The sequence below is a fragment of the Poecilia mexicana genome, unplaced genomic scaffold (genome assembly GCF_051168715.1).
Source record: "Poecilia mexicana isolate PSO_F unplaced genomic scaffold, ASM5116871v1 scaffold_18, whole genome shotgun sequence".
Taxonomy (NCBI): Eukaryota; Metazoa; Chordata; class Actinopteri; order Cyprinodontiformes; family Poeciliidae; genus Poecilia; species Poecilia mexicana.
Genome location: NW_028263387.1, coordinates 13207636 through 13228311, shown reverse-complemented (window position 1 = coordinate 13228311; position 20676 = coordinate 13207636). Strand labels below are relative to the sequence as shown.

The 20676-nt window shown below is 39.9% G+C and overlaps 3 protein-coding genes across 10 annotated transcripts; 1 reads left to right on the top strand and 2 right to left on the bottom strand.

The window, feature by feature from the left end:
* Nucleotides 1-179: 179 nt before the first annotated feature.
* LOC106907530 (uncharacterized) lies at nucleotides 180-2436 on the bottom strand. Its single transcript, XM_014973292.2, has 4 exons — nucleotides 2344-2436; nucleotides 2154-2271; nucleotides 2000-2088; nucleotides 180-920 (listed from the first exon to the last, which is right to left on the bottom strand). Exons 1-4 carry the CDS (start codon nucleotides 2368-2370, stop codon nucleotides 180-182), a joined length of 975 nt encoding a protein of 324 aa, XP_014828778.2. The 5' UTR covers nucleotides 2371-2436.
* A 660-nt stretch (nucleotides 2437-3096) lies between these two features.
* zpax4 (zona pellucida protein AX 4) lies at nucleotides 3097-6887 on the bottom strand. Its single transcript, XM_014973290.2, has 18 exons — nucleotides 6720-6887; nucleotides 6588-6643; nucleotides 6425-6514; nucleotides 6177-6301; nucleotides 5961-6098; nucleotides 5819-5884; nucleotides 5584-5754; nucleotides 5416-5512; nucleotides 5145-5350; nucleotides 4719-5078; nucleotides 4527-4644; nucleotides 4257-4462; nucleotides 4066-4183; nucleotides 3819-3991; nucleotides 3681-3748; nucleotides 3480-3598; nucleotides 3262-3402; nucleotides 3097-3198 (listed from the first exon to the last, which is right to left on the bottom strand). The coding sequence occupies exons 1-18, from the start codon at nucleotides 6830-6832 to the stop codon at nucleotides 3152-3154; spliced, it is 2412 nt and encodes an 803-aa protein (XP_014828776.2). The 5' UTR covers nucleotides 6833-6887; the 3' UTR covers nucleotides 3097-3151.
* Nucleotides 6888-8146: 1259 nt separating this feature from the next.
* On the top strand, nucleotides 8147-19990 carry LOC106907533 (interferon-induced very large GTPase 1-like). Of its 8 annotated transcripts, none has more exons than XM_014973299.2 (9): nucleotides 8147-8198; nucleotides 10090-10240; nucleotides 10666-10705; nucleotides 10817-10867; nucleotides 11289-11879; nucleotides 13981-14015; nucleotides 14123-14180; nucleotides 14272-14312; nucleotides 14398-19990. In XM_014973299.2, the coding sequence occupies exons 4-9, from the start codon at nucleotides 10834-10836 to the stop codon at nucleotides 19222-19224; spliced, it is 5586 nt and encodes a 1861-aa protein (XP_014828785.2). In that variant the 5' UTR covers nucleotides 8147-8198; nucleotides 10090-10240; nucleotides 10666-10705; nucleotides 10817-10833; the 3' UTR covers nucleotides 19225-19990. The 8 variants fall into 8 exon arrangements, with proteins under 8 accessions (XP_014828785.2, XP_014828787.2, XP_014828783.2 ...); XM_014973301.2 differs by having other exon boundaries at nucleotides 10805-10867; nucleotides 14275-14312; XM_014973297.2 differs by having other exon boundaries at nucleotides 10805-10867.
* The last annotated feature ends 686 nt before the right edge of the window (nucleotides 19991-20676 follow it).

Below are 20676 nucleotides of genomic sequence, written 5' to 3'. Positions count from 1 at the left end.
CACAACATTAATGGCACAGTACAAACGTGAACATATATTTAAGATATTTTACAACTAGGTAAAAAAAGGAATGACAAATTGAAGTCTTGGGGTTTTTTCAGAGGATAAATTGCCCAGTTTGTGGCCTCCGTAACCAAATCAAAGACTCATTCCAAAAACGATCCTTTGGTTTGACGCGATCACTGCATGGCATCGAAAGTCGTTACCTCCCTGAGGCTGAGCAGAACCTGCACGGCATCCCCTTCCAGATCTGTCAGCATCCGGTCCTCTGACCTGCCCTCCATCTTCTCTTGTCCCAGTTTGCTCTCAAAACCTGTTGGACATGCGGTCATGTCCTCCTGAGACCCGACGTCGCCGTTCTCCTTGACGCAGCTTCTTTTTTGTGAACTGTAACAAGTTACTGACGGTGGGAAAGTCTGGCACTCTAGTTCTGTCTGAGAGGTTTGGGACTGCAGATGATCAGGAGGCGTCGCTGTGTTTCCTATTAAATTCTCCACTTGCTGAAAGCTGCTCAATAGAGTGTTAGCAGCTTCATACTCTGCGTCTGACCATTTCCGTCGCTCCTCTAACTCATCAATGCAGAAAACCTTGTCTGCCCCCTCCAGTGAACCTGTGCTGGGATTTGACTTTAAAGCTCCTGGTAAGTCAGCCAGTGCGGTGGCGATTCTCTCCTTGCTCTGGGGCGCCTCCTGGTGGTGGAGTTTCAACAGGCTGGTAATCACCTGATCCTCCTGCTGAGTGAGCTGGATGACCACAAACCTTGGCTGCACCTGAGGAGGGTGGATGGTCTGGAGCCTCCAGCTTGGGCTGCCCAGGTTGTTGGGGTGAGGTCCGGCCCTGAATGGGTCTGGGCGGCTTGGAGGGGCAACGCAGGCGGACATGATGGGGGCAGGAGTGTTGAGCTGGGAGCAATCAAAAACCTGATTGGAAAAGTGAAAATGATAAGCAGGGTTAACGGTATGTTTTCATAAACCCAGCACTGACACTTCCTTTCAAGAGATGGGTCAAGTTTAATGTGGCAAGCCATTTTTAAAGTTTGAAATGTTTAATTGTTTTGTTTATGCAAATGATCAACCATTACTCATATATTTTTAAGTATGTCCCTTTCAATCTTTTTGGGACCTTGAGTTTTTAAACAAAATTATTGAAAAGTTAATTTCTGTTTATCTACTGGCAATTATAACCTACAGCTACTGAAATCCTAAAATTGAGTATTACAGGAGCCAAATTTATTTATTTTTTTAAATACAGAGATGTCAGACAACTACATATTATATCCATGTTCTGTAAAGTATATGCACTTAGCAATTGGTCTGGGCTCCTTCTGCATTAATTACTGCATCAGTGGCATCAGCTCAGTTGATAAAAGCCCAGGATGCTTTGATAGCAGCCTTTAGGTTATCTGCATCATCTGTTCTAGCGTCTTTTTTTTTTTTTTTTTTAAGATTCTCTGCAGTTATCAAAGCAGTATCGGTACCTTTGGCAATGTGGGGTGGTACCAAGTCATGCTTTTAAATTAAATCAGTTCATAAAGCTTGGCAGCAGACAGAAGTCCTCTGAAATGTCCTCAGATGATGGTTCAGACTTTGAACTCAAAGGTGGGGGGACTAAAAAAAAAAAGTTAACTAAAAGCTGCATAAGACATGTCTCCTTAAATCACCATTGACTGTAGGAGTTTCACACTGGACCTAAAGCAACTTTGATTCTTGCAGAAGAGACTTCAGACTTGGACATCTGAACATTTCTATCACAGCTGTCCGTCACTGTTGCATGTGCATATCATTTCAACCACACATTTTGTTTTCAATGTCCGATTAATATGCTTGGATACAGCAGTCTGAACAGCCAGCGTCCTTAGCAGTGACCTTTTCTGACTTTCTCTAAGGTTTCATTAACTGATGAAAGCTGTCCTGTCGGCAGTCTTCCCCATAACACATTTCTGCACTTAAACTCCGTCTTTTTAAACTTTTATGAGACCTTTAATTGTGGACCGACTCACCATTTTCCTACTCAGGCTATTATAGATCCTCCTCCCGCAGGGCAGAGTGGGGTCTGTGTAGAAGACCTCCACAGGACTCATTGGGTAACCTGAAGAGAATCTAGCTGTCACTTATTGTTCAACGCAGACATTTACATAAACAGAAGTGACTAACCTGGGTGAGCGTCTCCATGAAAAGTGTGATGAAAACGTGGGGGCATGTAAAAAGGCAGGAAGGAGGGGTGCTGCAAAGTCCTGTTGGAGATGGGTGGCAGGACGGTCTGCCTGGCTCGCTGTTTCAGGACGAACGGCGAATGAAATTAATAGACCCCGGTTGAAGCATTAAAGTCTGAGGGGAAACTCACCAATAAACGTGCTTCGCTGTAGCTCATGGTCGTCTAATTAATTCAAAGAAACGCAAACGGACTCGTGGTTTTAGAACTATCAAAAGTAAACAAGCTCGTTTGTTGTGTTTCCACTGGCGACACCTGCTGGTCAAGTGACGACTACGTTCAATGAAAAAGCGCGGTAAAGTTAGGTTTAAAGTAGGGCTCTCCAAATCATCGAGTGTCTGACCTACATCATGGTTTAGATGTAGCTGCTCCAACACAGCTGAACCAGATTGAATCACCTCTTCAGCAGGCCATTAAATTAGACAAAGGCCTGGTAACAAGCCAGTCATTTGATTCAGGTGCGTTTGAGCAGGACAGTAGTTTGTGTCGAGTTTGAGGCTCCCATTTTCAAATTACAAAAAGAATCAAGCAATTAGCAAAATGTTACATTGGTAATCTGGCTACTGTGCTTTATTGAGCTGCTCATGTACTTGGTGGACAGGAAATTAGCCAGTGGGCTGTTCCAATGTAGTACATATCAATATTCACAAAAAACCAAGTTTTCTGCTAAAATGTCTGTACTTTACAAAAGTATTAGTCATCCTGAATAGTGCCACTTGGCACCTGTTCTACACTGATCCAGTGTAAAGAATGAAGTGGAAGTTGTAGTTTTCAGAAAATGTGCTTCACAGGCCAGTTTTGCCAAGTGACCATAGGTCAAACTTTATGAGGAAGACACCAGAATGACCCAATTTGTTATTCATTCTGCTTAAAAATAGGCACAGCTACTCAACAGTACTTTAAGCTTTATTTAATGCAACAATAAAAGTCATACACTTCCTCAAGCATAGCGAAGCAGCGTCTTTACTTGCAACTTTCCCTTTGGCCCTACAAGTAGAGGAAAGAGTTAGACATGTTTAAAGTTTCAATTGAAAGAATTTACTCACTCACCTTTACTGAACTGGCCAGGTTTGTTATGAACCCTGTAAACTTTGATGTAACGAGCAGTAGGGTAGGAAGGAGGCAGGTGTAAGCTGGGACTTCTGGTTCTTTGGGGAGCAACTGTGGTAATTTTAGCTGGAGTCACAGTAGCTGGAACAGTTAGGAGACATTTAGTTTAATTGACATTACTTAAAATTACACCCAAGCTCTTAAGCAAGCAAACATACCTTTTGTAGTTTCCATAAAAGGGATTATCCTGCCAACACCTTCTTTGTCAGATTCAAATTTGTGGATTGAGAAGAGTCGGTGGAGACTAATTAGAGGGTATGTGCATTGCACAGTCTTTCTGTGGGGGGTGGGAGGGTTGAGACCAAAATTAAAACGGTACTAGAATGTGGTACCATGAAGTGCTGCCTTGCGGGACATACCCTTCAACAGCATTCTCAGAAGTGTCCAAGTAGATCTTGTTTTGATAAGTCACATTTTCCTTTGCCAACTGAGGGGGGGAACACAAGTCTTAAACACTTGACACTCTACAGTTAGTTTTAATAGTGGGCAATATTTACCTTAACTGTGGAACCACAACTGTGAAGTGGAAATGAGAAGAGCACTCGTGTGCCATCTACTGCTTTGGGTACACAGAAGTTGTTCAAAAGATGAAAGCGTGTTGGCATCTCACCACTTGGGAGAACCGCAGACAGATCAACCACCACAGTCATCCACCCATTAGTTGAACACACTGTTGGAAAATAACCACAAGTTAGTATTCACAAGCCTTGCAACCTCCATTACCGTGATATAGCTTTTTCTTACTAATGAACTCTGTGGCATTAAACAGGCATGTCTTGGTGGTGGAAGTCAGGATGTCAGCAGTTTCACGATCCCTCACAAGGATTGTAAATGTCCCGAGAAAGCCTTTCAGACCAATATCCTTCGAGGAAAGGAATTTCAATGTCAGACTTAGTAACTCAAACTTTCTAGATAGGCCCAGTTGCTAATATTACCTTGTATTTGTATCCATGTGTGAACAGTGGCACACTGAGCAGCAGACTTTGACTGTCATTGCTCATGGTATAGCCATGGTTGGCTGCCAGCACTGGAGTCAGTCGGTCTGAGCCAATCGTGAAATCCCACAGGTAGTCAAAAGAGCGATAGGCCAACTTGAAGTCAATCCCAGACTCCGTACAGACCACATCAAAAGATGGAGGAGCTGCCAAGCAAAACAAGTTAGCCAAATATTTAATTTAAGGGAATTACTTCAGCATATGACTTACAGACAGCCATTCGTGCCGTGACTGAGAAGGTGTGGTAGTATGGCTCGTCTCCAGGTTTGACAATCAGTGTGTAGTTTATGTCCAGTTTGTGCAACATGGCTGCATTCTCTTTGGAGAACTTAATATGGAAAAAAAAGTTAGAACTAGGTTTGCATTATGACACCACTAGACAGTGTTCTTAAAGAGACTTACCTCCTGGATTACAATTGGGTCATGCAATGGCACTTTTAGTGTGTAGCTGTGGCTTTTGTTGGAATGTCTGACTTCTGTAAGAGTGTATGCAATGGAGTCACTGAAGGGTACTGCAAATTCCTGGCCATTCAGCTGAACAGAGGTCAGCTCAACATCTCTGGGGACTTTGCCTAGATGGATTGAGAATGTGCCATTGTCTACATCAGTTTGGTCTTCAGTGAAGAGCGGAGATGACAGGAGGGGTGTAACAAGAGTCCTGTGAAACCACAGTACAGTCTCTTCATGGCGTTCATCCACTGAAGTTTGTTTTAAGTAGAGGTTGAAGATGTAGAACTCAGAGAGGCCATCACTCACAAAGCTCTGAAATTGATTTCAGTTAGACGCAAGTCAAATATGCAGGAGACTTTTATAGTCAAGTGTCTTTACCTTTCTGTAGCCTCCTTCAGCATCATAAGGGATCCCAATTTGGACAGTCGAGTTATACCTTTCCATAATAAATCCCTTCTGCACCACAGCAGCCTGCTCCACAAGGTTCCCATTGAGGCCAAAACTAATCTGTGTGGTGCCAAGACTGGGATAGAGTGCTTCTGGAGTGCCCCAGATCATATAGCCACTGTCATATGACCCTTCATCTGTTTGGACAAAGTAATTTACTAAACTGTACGGCTCTGTAAAATAAACAGTTTAGTTTACGCACCCATGGAACAAGCAGCAATCAGGTCAACCATAACGACAACCCAGCTTTGCCGCAAAAACACTGTTGCATGGACCACCTCTACTGGAACCCCAGTCACCTATGAAGACATGCTGGTTAAACACCATGTTGGGAGTAGACAATTGCAAGTAACTGGAAAGGGCCTTCTACCTCAGTATGATAGGACTCAGGTTGACCATACGGTGTACGAAACACAATCCTGTCATGGACATGATCAAATATGTAGCCCTCCTGTCGGGCTTGAGACAGGTTCATGGGTGGAAACTGCTGATATGGATTTTGAAAAGTCACCTGCCAGACTTCAGTGGAGGGACTGTACAACTGTAAATACAGACAGTTAGAAAGTTGCTAATCCAGAAAACCAATTATCATCATTGATACATACAGGGCCGAGTGTACTCGAGTCGTCACTTGACCCAGATTGGCAGGGAAGTTCACTCCTTACGGATACCTGTGGCAACATGATTAGGGGGCTTAAAAACAAGGGTGAGGGCTTAAGGAGGGAGGGAGACTTGGGAAAGACATACCTCCATGTAGTTGACCTCACAGGTGACCTCTCTGGGTGACCAGGGCAGAGGGGATGAACAGGTCTTATTGAGTGCATAGTAAGCATCTACCCCTTCATAGGTAGTTATCAGGTTAAATCTGAATGAAAAGCCAGCACCCTGAAACAGTTGGAAACATTAGCCAGGATGCACGAGGAACCTTCTCTAAAGGTCAGGAAAGCTGCTTTTTTTCAGTACCTTCTCAGTATGACAACTGAAGTAGGATGCTCTAAGCTCTACAAGGCCCAGGAGAGAGAGAATACTGATACTGTAACCACACTTTGCTGCATAATCCTCAGTGATGGCATATGTGCCAGTTCCATCTGAGAAAAACATCAAGCAAAAACATTTCATGGGTTAAGCAGTCAGAACCATGTTCAACTTAATTTGTCTCAAACCATCACCAGCCTCAGTGCTTTGAGCTGCAGCAGAACAGGAACACTAACCCACAGCCTCAAAACGAGGAACTTCTCCAGTGGCAGCAAGGTCAACAGCTATCATGAAGTAACGATCATGACACTCTAGTTGAAGAACGCCTGGGGAAACGCATAAGTTGCAGAGAACTTGCATCTTAAAGTGTCACTGTAGGATAAACAAGGCTCCACTAACCTTCCACAAAGAAGTCACATCCTGCAGTGGCCCATAAGGACAGGAGTAATGCCAAACTGTGGTTACAAAACAAAAAGTGAGAAAATAGCTCAAAAATCAAAACTTGATGTGCAATCAACCACAACAACCTACCTAAACATCAACTTGAAAGCCATGGCAGTTGATGTGTTGGTGTCTGAAGCTAGCATAACAGCTAGCAAACTACTCCTACTGACCAAGTGAACCACTTGTTTTTCACCAGACATGCACCATGAAATGCTGTCCCCCGTCCAGCTTTTGATGACACCATTTGTCCACAAGGCAACTAACAATCAGCTGCCTCCCAAGGTGCAGCCTGTCAGTAATTAAGTCCTAGAAAAAACAGCTGCTGCTAATATGAATGGCAAAATTTGTCCAGTAGTAAGGACTCAAATATGCCACTATTTTTTGGCATTTAATAGAGATTGTAACGCTGTTTTTGAAGCTAAAAAGGAAAACATTGGATCAATTTAGAAGCTAGGCATTTAACAATTTTTTTGTTGCCAAATTTAATTATTCCCTTCTGTTCTGACATACTGCAAATATACTGATATAAACACACATTTTAAAAATTCATAATTTCTTGCTTACATTTCCAACTTTTTCAAAGATATCGGGTTTTTTTGTACTTTTAAACATGTATTTTGATACTAATGCTCTCATGCTTTCTTTATTATCTGACTTCATGGTTATTTCTTCATTGATTTGCACTTAATGCTGTTATGTATAAAATTATAAGGGAATGACAAAAAATGAATTAAAGCTATTTTAGCCACAAAATGAAGAATGAAGATGGAGAAACCAGTTGGTATCGGTTCTTTCAAGCAGCCACTGACACAGAACAACCAGCAGGGGGCAGCAGGACTCAGCAGGACTGTCCACTTCTTAACTCGCAGTCAGTCATTTGGTTATTTACTGATGTGTTTTGATCAGTTTTATGGTGAAGGGTCCGGTTCTGTTTCAGCTTCACCTTTTTTTTTTTTTTTTTTCACAGATTGCACCACGTCTCTGAAACACTGCAGAATTTATGTTGATAAATGAGGGTGAGCTGACCGGTCCCTGCTGCAACAAATTATCTAGTAGACCACTTCACATGCTTCACAGACGGTACAAGATTTGGACTGGAGATCTTGATCTCTTCTAGGCGCTGAAAATGTGATAAACCCCTTCAACATTTTACAGCTGAGGGTCAAGAAGAGAGGACCAACTTTTCTCAGGCTGATGTCAGAGATTGGTTGTTGGCCACAAGAAGAGTTCTGCTGAAGCCATTTCAGAGAAAGAGGACACGATTACTACTTTGTTTCCTAACTATATTATTGCAGTAAGTTCTGTTGACGAGATTATGACACGCACAGTGCTATTATTTCAGAACACCCGATTTTTACTTTTGAAGTACTACATTGTTAAAGTTGATAGCAATTCTGAAGTTCTGGTTTCTCACAGGTCATAATATTCCAGGGGAATTGTTACTTTCATTTTTCCTCCTACATTGATTTGGTTAGCTGCAGGTAGGAGGAGCTTATTAGGTTCTTTATTAGTTGCTGTGGAAAAAGGAGAAACTTTCAGATGAATAGGAAGAACCAACCTGCAAAGGTGAGTATATTTACACCCGAATGATTTTCTTCTCTGCATCACTGTATGATTGTGTTCAATATTGCTTGTGGGTATACAAATAATGATACATAGCTAATAGGGTTTTTCATTAAATAAAAAGAAAATCTTATGATTCAGAGGTGTTTGGGTTTAATCTGTTTGTATTTTGATTATTTCCTTGTTTACCTAGCTTAGATTTATCCTTATCAGTACATCCCTTTTTATTTAGTTTTATTCTGATTATTTGAGCATTTGATCTTTGATTAGTGGTGGCTCAAAATTTAATTTTTACTTGTTACAAGATCAAATCTGGGCTTTAGAGGTTAATCCTAGAATATAAAAAATTATGAGGATTCATGAAAGAAGATGATCTACTAAAATTAGGTGTCAGACACATGACCGATTTACTGAACATTTTATAATTGTTAAGAGAAGATGCACACACAAAAAAGAAGAGTCATAAAGCAACAAAAATATTTGAACTCCACAACAGCATTAAGTTTGCAACTTTAAACTAGAATTAAACTTGAATAAAACAAACAAACAAAAAACAAACAAACAAACAAAAAAACACCACTCGACATAAAACTTTCTTGCAAGTCTTCTGGATATTTCACTCAAAAATTAACTGTGTATTAATATAAAAACAAACCGAATTTCAAAATTGGTGCTACTTTAAAATTATTCTGTTGTCTTTTGAGAGATGCCTACATCATTTCCAGTCATAAACAAAGAAGTTGATTAGATAGTTCTAAATCCTACTTTGAATAATTAGGGGCCTAATTGATATTTTGACTATTTTCAAGTTCAAAACCAACAACAACAAAAAAAATCTATATTATGCAAATATAAGATGGCATTCAAAGTATTTAAAATAGAGATTGCTAACACTTTCCCACAACATATGAAAGTAGAAAAATGCATCAAGATGTTTTTTTTATCAGTCCCAAAATCAGTCTTGTGATAGTTGTTTCCTGTATGCATGGTGCAAATGTACAGAACTGGGTTTGTGCTTTTGTCTAACCAGTATGACATCTGTCAACATACTCATACCAGACTTATCTAAAGGGATTTTCTGAGGTCGGGATGTGGTGTTCTTATTCTGTATCTGATTTTCTCTGGTTCAAACTGGTTCTTTTAGACACCAAGTCTCCGGTACTTTGTCACTTTTGTGTTATTCCTGAGTCTACAACTTCCTCTCTCTTAACTTAAAGTCCCAACTATTGATTTTCAGTTTTTTTGTTTTATTTGACATTTGTTTAGCTATTTTATTTAGCATTTACCTGATATCACAAAATGATTATTTAGTTTACATACAATTTTCCAAGGGAGGCCTGGCCAAAAACGACGGCATAAAACAAAACCACAATTGACACAGTTACACAACTAAACTAAAACACACTCTTGATTAAATGACTGTGGTATAATTAAATGCTTATTTACCAGTTTAGAAAAAAGTATTTCATGTTACTTTAATGTCATGAATAGGGTCAGAATCCCTGATGATGACAGATAGAGACTTAAGCACTTAAAAATAAGCAATGATTTAATTATTTAAAACAATTAGATTATCTCAAAAGCCAAAAACATAAGAAGTGGAAGCATAAAAAGTGTAAAAGTGTTTTCTTTACGTACCAGTCCCAAAATCTGCATGACACACTGGTTTCTATGCATGATGCAAAGATACAAATCAGGGTGTGTGCTTTTGTTTAACCAGTGTGACTGGAAAAATAATTTACCCTCCACAAGATATATTTGCTCTTAGTGATGTAGAAGTATCAGAGAAGTGTAAAACTAACATTTTAAGCTTTAGTGTAGAATGCAACTTTTCCTTGGGTACCTGAACTTCAACTTTTTAAAACCAGTTCTTTATTTTACTTTTTGTCTGCAGATATCTTACATACACAACTGAAGTATTGTAAAGATGGAAATCTAAGAAATTGGAGATCAATAATTTTGCAGCAGGACGAGGAGGATCATCAACACCTCTGAAAAGGTTGCTGAAGAGTTGATGAACACATGCTAATCTAAACAAATCAACGGTAGGCTACAAAACTATGTCCTTTATGACTACAAATTTAACAAGAATGGGCTGAGAATGATTATTGTCCTTCATTGCTTCTGTTTTTTCTAATGGGACTGTGAATAGATTGTAAACAAACCCATTAGCAACATAGCTGTTAGCTAGCTAGTCACAAGCGCAGCGCCGCTTTTTTCCTGTTATTGCACTCATTTGGTGCCTTTCTACTTAATGTTTGTTATGAGGAAACAAGTAAGCAAAACTAAGAAAAAGTGTTTTAATGGATGGTATTTAAAAAAACTCACAAATGCTTTGTTCATCTTATTGTGCTAGCAACAATGGTAAGAATGAGTGTTTTCACCAAACGGCAAAAGCGGCAGTCAAAATGACGGATGGATTTTTTTTTTTTCTCAAACCCACACAGCTATATTTCATTTTCTCTCACAGGTAGAGGTCAGCAATAGCTCTGCCACACCCTAAGAGAGAGGTAAGATTATTCTAATGAATTATTTTAACCACTGTCTTTCATTTAAGTTTAATTGAATTAACAGAATAGTGAAAAGAAATGTGTAAATGTAATTAACAGACTGGTCTGCAGCAGGATACAATAGATCAATGGAAGCAAGTGCAGCCACAGACGTCGATAAAAGTAAGAATCAACTCGTCTGTTTCACTCATTACAGTGAATCTGGAAATCATTCACAGCACTTCACTTTTTTCACATTTTATGCTACAGTATATATATTTTTTTCATATAAACTGTATTAATCAACCTTTTTTCCTCAAAAGTCTACAAACAAATACCCAATAATGACAATGTGGTGACCGAATTGTTTTGAGGCACAAATCTGTAGGCCTCCATCACTGGTAAGTGATGTGAGATTTTCTGTGTAGAATTTTGGGGAAAAAGGTTATCTTAATACAATTTGGAATAAGAAAATAACATAACAAAATGTGGAAAAACTGAAGTACTGCCAATACTTTCCAGATGCACTGTTATCCCAACATTTGGCATTTGCTATTTTCATAACTGTGGTACAAATCTAGTCTTTTTTTTTTTCTTGTTTTAGCTGATGCTGATCTCATCATTGTATTATTTGGTGACACAAGTTCAGTTGAGTCTGGAACAAAAAACATCTTAATTAACCAAGATGAGCACACAGAGTTTTCATCCAAGCTGTACGACTTGTGTGGTCGGCACATATATGTTATTAACCTAATTGGCCTGCGAGACATTAAAGAAATAACTCTAGATAAGGGAATCAATGCCTTTCTTTTACTGATCTCGTATGGCCACCATGTGAGTCAATACAAATCAGGGCTGCAGTGGTTGGAAAAAACTTTTGGGAGAGGAGCAATTTATTATTTGATGACAGTTTTGACTCATAATTCAGGTGAAAAATATGAAGATGCATTTAAAGACCTCAAGGTTTGTGACAGTTTTGTTGAAAAGAGATACCACACATGTACCAGGAGTATGTCCGTCTCAGAGGAGATAGCAGAGCTGCTGCTAAAAATACAGGCGATGGAGTCTGATAGCAATCCATCCTGCTTTACTGGACTCATATGTGGTGGAAATAAAGAGCAAAATAAGGATTTGGAGCCAGAATCTGTGGGACACAACTTGATGGAGTCTTCAGTGGTTAAGAAAAAACAAACTGGTAAGACTTAATTGTTGTCACTCAAGTTAATGTTCATTTCACAGCTGGAACATTTTCCAGCTGTGAAATGTCAATGTCACATTTATTTATATAGCACTTTAAAAAAAACAAACTGCACCATAATAAAATAAGTTGATGAAAAGAAAAAGAAAAATAATACGAGAAAAAATAAAAAAGTAAAAAGAGCAAGTCAGGCGGCGTCACGACTGTTTCCTTGCAGCAAGGACCTTCTTGCTGCAAGGCAACAGCTCCAACAACTGAGCCACTGTGCATCAGGCCTTCTTTAATAAATATTTAAACTTATATATTCGTGGCGTGGTCCATTTAAGTTAATATGTTAACTGAAGTTCAGAAGCAGGGCCACGTCCAGATCACACCTCTAATTTTATGTATTTATCTAATTTCATCCCTTCCATTCATTTTCTAACACCTTTATCCAGGGGTGAAAGTAGGGGGGTACGGTCGGGTACTGTGTACCCCTAAAAGATTTAGTGGGGGTACGCAGTACCTGCAAGAGAGGGGAGCGGCTGTCAGCTGTAAGGAATCAATGGGTTCACTGTGCAGCCGTGAGTGATTAATTTTTCCAGAACAAACTAAAACACGACTTATTCAGTTAATAAATCCCCACCCTCACCCCCCCCTTTCCAATTTCATATTGTTTCTGAACTGTTCGTGCTTTGCTAGAGCAGCTGTGCAACACGTGGGCAGGTTTTGAGTCGATCTCAGCATTAGGTGACAAGCTGAACGCCGCCAGGACACTGAGACCAGCACATCCTCCTCTGACTCCTTATCAAAACGTTCATAACTTTATTAAAGAACAACAACTAAAGTAAATCAACAAAACGTGTTAAAATTAAGGACCCAACAAAAATAATATTCTCAGTGATTATTGTTTCTACAAGGTGTTGCGCAGTTCTGTGCGTTTCGGTTCCATTATCAAAGTAACGAGCAGAACAGGAGTTTAAAAATAACTAATCAACCACCTCTGTGTTCATGAGAGGCTTATTAATAATCGCAAAATAAATATCAAGCCTGAAAGTCTGATAGGCTATCATAACCGACTAAATGTTTTAAACGTAATCTGTGCTCGGCTCGAGGAGCAGCGGTTGCCACGGCAACGAGTGTGCTTAAACGAGAGAGAGAGAGAGAGAGAGAGAGAGAGAGAGAGAGAGAGAGAGAGAGTAAAAAGGTGCGAGTTGTTTAGAGTTGATCACCTGTTCAGTTATTTTACATTTGTTTACCTTTGCTGTGGTGCATCACAGCTGCTGTAGTTCTTATATATATACTTATATATATACTTATATATATATATATATATATTATATATATATAAAATTCCCTTCTCACCCTCCGTGGGTGGTCTCTCTCTTTTTCATCCTCTGAGCTCGGGTCCTCTACCAGAGGCCTGGGAGCTTGAGGGTTCCTCCAGTATCTTGGCTGTGCCTAGAACTGCACATTTCTGGACTGAGATGTCTGATGTTGTTCCTGGGATCTGTTTTAGCCACTGCTCCAGCGCTCCCTCCCTTCCCACCTCTGTTTGCCCGCCCGCCCATAGCATCAGAATTTGAAGTATCAAGTGTTGCCATGGCGATTGGAGAGCATTGATTGACAGTGCGCCCACCATTGGCCACACCAGTGAGCCTGTGTGTGTGAACAAGTAAAATGAGGCTTACAATGAAGAATTTTATTTCCTGCTAAAGTTTTTTGAGTTCGGGTTCTTAAAGTCTCTTGACTGACTGAACTCATGGTCTATGCTTTGCCTTTACTTGAATTATGCTAATGAGATCTGTGTGTAATATAGGCTTCTGTGTGTTGCCACTTTAAAAGGCACTTCTCAGAGCTAATTCTGCAGCTGCAGGGGAAAGTCAGTCCTAGCCTATTGAGAAGCTAATACTCACAGTCTGTCTTTGAAATAGTTTATACAGTTCTATAACAAATTCATCAGGTCAAAGCTACGCTAACAGCAACAGGCTAGTGCTTGCGAGGTAGCAGCCACCTCGACAAGAAATATTTTGATGTTTTAACATCAAGAGCTCCCATATAACAATTTATAGAACATTGAACTATAGATCTCTACTAACTGGCTGTTTTTACCTCAAAGGAGAAGAGGTGCAGAAGAGTGCAGCTGAAAGAGAGGTAAATATAAGCTTTTTATTTTACCACAACTTGTGGTTGTGGTATTATTGCTATTGGGTGTAATTTATTAGCTAAATTTTTTTTAAATATATTTGTTTTCTCAACAGGATCCAGCTATTGAACTGTCAGAAGAGAATCATAATGACAATGCAGCCATGAAGACAGGTACACTTTTAAACACATGAAAAACCTCCATAAAAACAATGAAACCTAAACTAGCTGTGGTGTAATTTTATCTTCTGGTTTTTTTTTTCAGTAGGAACCTCAGCCAAGAGTTCAGGACAAAATGGTGAAAAGGTAGGACTGTGGTTGATGTTTAAATTAGTGGTCCACAAATGACAGATACCAATAATTGGTCTGTGTGTAAATTGTTTCTCAACAGTCACAGAAAGATTTGGACAAAATCGTCCAGAACAGCCAACATCAAAGAGAGACTCAGACATTGCTAACCAGACTGCAGCTTCAAGATGAATATCCAAGGAAGATGTCCCCAGGAAAATTTCTTCAAGTTGGTCCACCTTTAAAACTGCACCAAGACACATCTGAGAAAGATCTAGCATATTCTTTTCTTCACAGGTTGATAATGTTAGATTACAGAGCCAGATACATTCCTGTTGAACAAGACAGTCTTGACGTCACCTGTTCAAAGCCTGTTCTTGACTCTGATGGAAATGATTCAGATGAGAGTGACTTGGAGTCCTTTATGAGTGCTGGTGTTGGCACAAATCAGCCAAGCCAGACTCATGTGCATCCAATGGATGTTCAGATGGCAGTATTTCACTGCTCAGACAACTTCCTCAGACAGATCATGATTACTAAGCTTTCCCAGTGTCAGTATGCCTTACCTTTGCTGGTTCCTGACCCATTTACAGCTGAGATTGAGTGTCCTCTATGGGCATTCAGGCAAATAACTAAAACATGGAAGGTAACCAAGGGGGATTCACAAGCCACCATGAAGAATATTCCAATCTGCAAAGCTGAAACACCCTTGGTATCTTTTTTCCGCCTGGGATCACTATCGGTGTCCAAGTCCCAGCTGATGAACTCCTTGATCAATGACCGCCACAGCACATTCTTCCACAGACACTGTCCTGGTAGCACCAAAACCCGACTTTTACTAGACGGAGTTGCTGAAATTACCTGGTACTGCCCAGCTGGAAAACCCGGTGATGCCTTCAATAACTGCATTGCTTTCTGTAACCTTCATGGTGATGCTGTGATGATCGAAAAGCAGCGTGACATACTGATGGAAAAGTCATCAGTCAATGTTGTGATGGTCCCAAATCTCCAAAAAGATGATGGGAGTAGGAAAATTATATCAGCTCTGTGGAAGTCCAAAAAGCCTCTGATTTGTCTCCTTGTTGATGACGATGGTGCTGTGGAGAGTAGGAAGGGAAAATACAAAATGGGACTCAAAGCAAGAAATCAGGCTGATGTTTCTGTTGAACTTAAAAGAATCATTCAAGGACTTTTGTCTTCAGAGGATCCTTCAATTTTAAAAACAACTTTCCAGCTTGAAACTATGATGGAGAACTCAGAAATCAAAGTGGATGAAAGCGACAATGCGTGCCAAAATGGAAAATCAGCTGCAGTGACAATAACTAATTTGTTTCAGAATAGAGATGTTTCAAGCATTAAGGATGACTTTCTTTCTTACCAAGGCCATCTGTGGCTGAAGTGGTGCAAAGCAAATAAGGAACTCCATCGTCTCACAGGAAACATTGAAAATGACAAATCCAAAAAGGAAAGAGAACTGACTCGAATTAGAGGACAACAGTGTGATATTTCTTGCAGTGAATTGATGAGGTTGTTCACCAAGAACCTCTTCATACTACCACCAAAAGACAAAGAATATTTCCTGAAATGGACTCAGATCCTAACAGATGCCCTCTCTGCAGATTGTATTTCTTCAATCCTTCAAAGCTACGACAACAAATGGTCTGAGGTTATGGCTTTGAGGAACAGTCACGACAAATCAAAACATTTAGAAAAGATGGAAACTGAGCTTGAACTATTATCAAAAAAACTCCAGTCTGCAACATTTGGCTTGGAGCACATTTTCAGAGAAATGGGACAGATCTGTGAGGCCCATAAAACAAAACATGGAGACAGTAAATCTGGTAATTGGTGTAGCTATCCTGAACTGGCAGCAGATCTGCTGATCTCAGGTCATCCTCTGGAGCTGCTGGATGGGGACGCCGGCCATGTTCCTTTGAGGTGGATCTCCAGTGTTTTTGATGAAGTCATCAGGAAACTGGGCGACCTGAAAGTGTTTGTTTTGTCAGTTCTGGGTTTGCAGAGCAGCGGAAAATCAACAATGATGAATTCAATGTTTGGACTCCAGTTTGCAGTGAGTGCTGGAAGGTGCACCAAAGGTGCCTTCATGCAGCTGGTCAAGATGACAGAGGAGGTCAAGAAGGACATTAAGTTTGATTATTTGTTAGTGGTGGACACTGAAGGACTGAGGGCTCTGGAGCTGGAAAGTACTACTCTTCAACATGACAATGAACTGGCAACGTTTGTTGTAGGTGTGGGAAACATGACTTTAATCAACATCTTTGGGGAAAATCCAGCTGAGATGCAAGATATTCTGCAGATAGTTGTTCAAGCTTCCATGAGGATGAAGAAGATTAGACTCAGTCCAAGTTGTGTGTTTGTTCACCAGAATGTTACAGATGTTGCTGCAGCAGAGAAAAACATGGATGGTAGGAGGCGCCTGCAAGAAAAACTGGACCAAATGACCCAACTAGCAGCCAAAGAAGAGGACTGCAGTTCAAACTGCTTCGGTGATGTCATCACGTTTAATATAGAGACGGATGTGAAATATTTTGCTCAGCTATGGGAAGGAAGCCCACCGATGGCTCCTCCAAACCCAGGTTACAGTGAGAGCATCCAAGAACTGAAGGCACATATTCTCTCTAAAGCCTCAGCGTCCAATGGGATCAGCCTTTCACACCTCAAGGTACATATTCAGGATCTGTGGGACGCACTCCTGAATGAAAACTTTGTTTTCAGTTTTAAAAACACACAAGAAATTGCAGAGTACAGAAAACTGGAGGCGGAGTATGGGAACTGGACCTGGGCTATCAGGGACAACCTGTTGACCATTGAAAACCAGCTATACAACAGAATCGAAAATGGAGACCTCAACCAGCTTGAGTCAAGTAGTATTAGTACAGAAACTAGCAAAGCATATGAAGAAATCGAAGAAGCGATGATAAGATACTTTGAGGAAGAAAAGAACAAAGAAACATTGGTCCAGTGGAGAGGCCGGTTTGAGTGCAAACTCAAAGAGTTTCACGACGAACAAGTGGGAACAGTTAAAAGAAAACTGGATGGAGTGATTCGACAAAAGAGCGCTCGGAAAATGATGGACGATATGAAGACAGAGTTTGAGAACAAGCTCCTCCAGAAGAGCAAAGACATTGCTCAAAACTTCAAGAACAAGTCCAAAGAGGAAGCAGAGCTTCAACAGGCATTCAACACCGACTGGAAAATCTGGGTTAATGAATTAACAAAAAATACAAAACCCTTGGAGGACATAGAGTTGGACAATGATCTGTTTGTTATCCTTAAAGAGATTGGCATGGAGGAAAAACTTATCAAAGAATGCAAAGAAAGCGGCACATATAAAGATATATCGAAGACTGATAAATATGTGGATTATATAAACATTCTCAAGAAGGAAGATCTCAATGAGACGAGTGGAAAACCTCAAAGCGATGAGACGGAAAACAATGTAACCAATAAACAAACGAAATCTACTAACGTCAAGAACGTTTGGAAAGCAGTCTTAAAACAATACTTCAAAACACCCAAAGCATCTTCTGTTGATCAAATACAGATCAAACAAATTATTGACATTGTTGCAAAAGAGTCCGTTGATACAATCAAAAAGAAACCCGTAGCAACAAGAGGCTACCAATCAACCTATTTGCACGAAATGGTCCATTTCATCAAAGAAAATGTGGCAATGTTGGAATCAGAGTTAAAGTATGCTTTTGTAAAGAAATTTACAGTAGATCTTGTTCTCTATGTGTTTGATTTAGTAAAGAGTTGGCTGCTGGAGTCCCAGCAGAAATTCAAACTGGACAACGATGCACTTTGCTATCTGGAAAGCAGGAAAATGCATTATTACAACATTTTCCAAATCTGCTGCAAAGGAAGTTCCTCCGTTGTAGTGCTTGGCGAACTGATCTGTGAGAAACTGAGACCATCGATTGCTGAAGCTGCTTATACCAAGACCGCCTTGGCCCTCGCTCGAGACATGAAGTGTAACGTCCCAGCCTTCAGTGGAAACAGGCTGAACTTGGAGAAACATGTGCTCAGGTCACTCGCAGAGAGAGAGGAGTTTGAGGAGTTCATCGTCTACTTCCAAAACCCCAGAGAGCAAATAGAGGCTTTCATTACAGCAGAAGTCCAGAGATACATTGACACTGGTCATAATAAGGCAGAAATAATACTCCAACAAAATGTGGAAGACATTTACACAGTTGTGAGTCAAGCTCTATGTACTGCAACAGAGAAAGTTAAAATCCAGCGAGGCGATATAAACGCGTGGCTGAGTGAATTATCCCTTCTGATGAAAGATCAGCTAAAATTTGATAGTGCCTCTTTTAAGGACTTCAGCGACATACATGATTTTGACTTTCTCAGCAAAGAAACAGATGAAAAACTCAAATCAGTGAAAGAGCAAATTAGTAGCTTCTCGGTGCATGAAATGAAAAAATCAAGGGAAACGCCTGAACAAATCCTCATTGATCAGCTGTGCAGATGTTGCTGGGTCAAGTGTCCGTTCTGCTCTGCTGTGTGCACCAACACGCTCGAAGACCACAGCCCTGACGACCACAGCGTGCCTTTCCATCGATCCTGTTCGCTCAGTGGCATGTATCATGCAAACACCAGAGTCATGTACATAAACTTCTGCACATCAGATGTTTCAAGCGATCGCACTTTCCTTCCCAACCGAGAATCAAAGAGAGCCTTTCCCTATAAGGAGTACAGAAAGGCTGGTCCAGAGTTTAAGTCGTGGAGAATCACCCCTGATGAGTCGAAACTGCCGTACTGGAAATGGGTTGTGTGCAGATTTAGAAGTAATCTGGAAAAATACTATGGGTTAAAATTTGAGGGTTTAGGTAAGATTCCTGAAAACTGGAAAGAAATCAGAAAAGAGGAAGCCATAAAAAGTCTGGATGAAATGTGTCAGTGAAAAAACTCCCCTACAACTCTGCAAAGGAAGAATCTGTCTGATTTAGTTCTTTATAGCTACACCAACTCAGACAGTAAATTTAAAAATAAAGAAAAAATTAATACTAGCTATGTATGTTTTTTTCATGTTAAGTAGCAAACTGTGTTGCAAAAATGCAACACAATAAGAATTTAGATTTTCTTTTTAAACCGCCTCTTACTCGTTTTATATTCAGAACTGAAGGGTGGAAGTTTTGTTTCATAAATTTACTATTTTTCTGGTATTAACTTACATTTTACATCATTTAGTTCAATGCTCAATATAGATTTATTTGCTGTAGTCTAATACAATTTATGTAACGAGCAAAAATCTCTAATTTTATGCATTGCGTCTCATCAAAATACCTGATCAACATCAAAACTGCATTTGTATGACAACCTTTTGTTTGATTTTTATTTTTAGTTGAATGCATTTCTGAAACTCACAGAAGGAACAGTAGTAACTGATGGTAACCTGTACTTTGAATTAACTATACTCTAACATTTTCTTTTGGATGTAATGTTTACTAGGAATGCTGTTGGGTACATGAAAAGTATTGGTTAATTTAAAAAAAAAAAATCAAAGTTTTCTAACAAGTATTTGTTTGTTGCTTATTGATACGACTTGTTAAAAGTATACAAACCCTCTGGAACAAGTACTTTAATAACATGCTTCAGAAATGCCACAGCTGTAAATCAGCTTATGTTCAGAAATCAGTTTCTACTTCCTAATAAACATCTGGCTTCAGTCTGCTGCCTCTCATTATGTTTGCTTCTTTTAGTAATTTAATAATTAAACATCAGTTACCCAAAGTTACTCTTTTTGTATTTTTGCACCATTTTGTTCATGCTTTTGACAACTCTGAGTTCCTTTTCTAATCCAAATTCATTTTATGAAGATTTTCTTCCAAATTCACTGTTTGTTGAACATGGAAACTTAGGTAAATATGCAGATTTAGGAGAGGAGGAAAAGTAAAATAACACTTTATTTTCATTAGTTTCACATGAACACTTATTTTTAACAGCTTCACTAAGTCTTCATTGGACTCCAACGGCTGAAAGGTTCAGAACGATGGTTCTGAAGGTTCAAGTGAACGAAGCTGAATAAAGGTGGGAGGACAGAATGCCGTCGTCTTTCTTGTGGTAAAGTTTGACCAGCACAACAGATTTAACAGATTCCTTTGAGTCAAACGATCTCACCTGTACGGAGCATCTCCGTGCAACGACAGGATCGTCCCACGGCTGAAAGTCCTGAAAGTGGCTGATCTGGTTTTCATGAACCAAAACATTTCCCACGACCTTCTGAGATATGAGGAGATCAGATCAGAGAGCCAAAAGATAAATCAATATATTGAACGTTAATCTCGCAGTGACAGTCGTTCCACAGGACTCAAAGCTGAATACGAAGAGAGCTCTGGCGCCGTCTGTCTCTGTC

Excerpts from the sequence above, each read along its gene's own strand:
- LOC106907530 (XM_014973292.2), bottom strand. The coding sequence starts at position 2,370 with ATGAGCTACAGCGAAGCACGTTTATTG. Across the intron at positions 2,089-2,153 it reads TCATGGAGACGCTCACCCAG|GTTACCCAATGAGTCCTGTG; the intron begins GTTAGTCACTTC and ends GATTCTCTTCAG. Across the intron at positions 921-1,999 it reads ATAGCCTGAGTAGGAAAATG|GTTTTTGATTGCTCCCAGCT; the intron begins GTGAGTCGGTCC and ends TTTTCCAATCAG.
- zpax4 (XM_014973290.2), bottom strand. The coding sequence starts at position 6,832 with ATGTCTGGTGAAAAACAAGTGGTTCACTTGGTCAGTAGGAGTAGTTTG. Across the intron at positions 6,644-6,719 it reads GCTTTCAAGTTGATGTTTAG|TTTGGCATTACTCCTGTCCT; the intron begins GTAGGTTGTTGT and ends TTGTAACCACAG. Across the intron at positions 3,199-3,261 it reads ACCTGGCCAGTTCAGTAAAG|GGCCAAAGGGAAAGTTGCAA; the intron begins GTGAGTGAGTAA and ends CTCTACTTGTAG.
- LOC106907533 (XM_014973299.2), top strand. The coding sequence starts at position 10,834 with ATGGAAGCAAGTGCAGCCACAGACGTCGATAAAA. Across the intron at positions 10,868-11,288 it reads AGCCACAGACGTCGATAAAA|CTGATGCTGATCTCATCATT; the intron begins GTAAGAATCAAC and ends TTCTTGTTTTAG. Across the intron at positions 14,313-14,397 it reads CAGGACAAAATGGTGAAAAG|TCACAGAAAGATTTGGACAA; the intron begins GTAGGACTGTGG and ends GTTTCTCAACAG.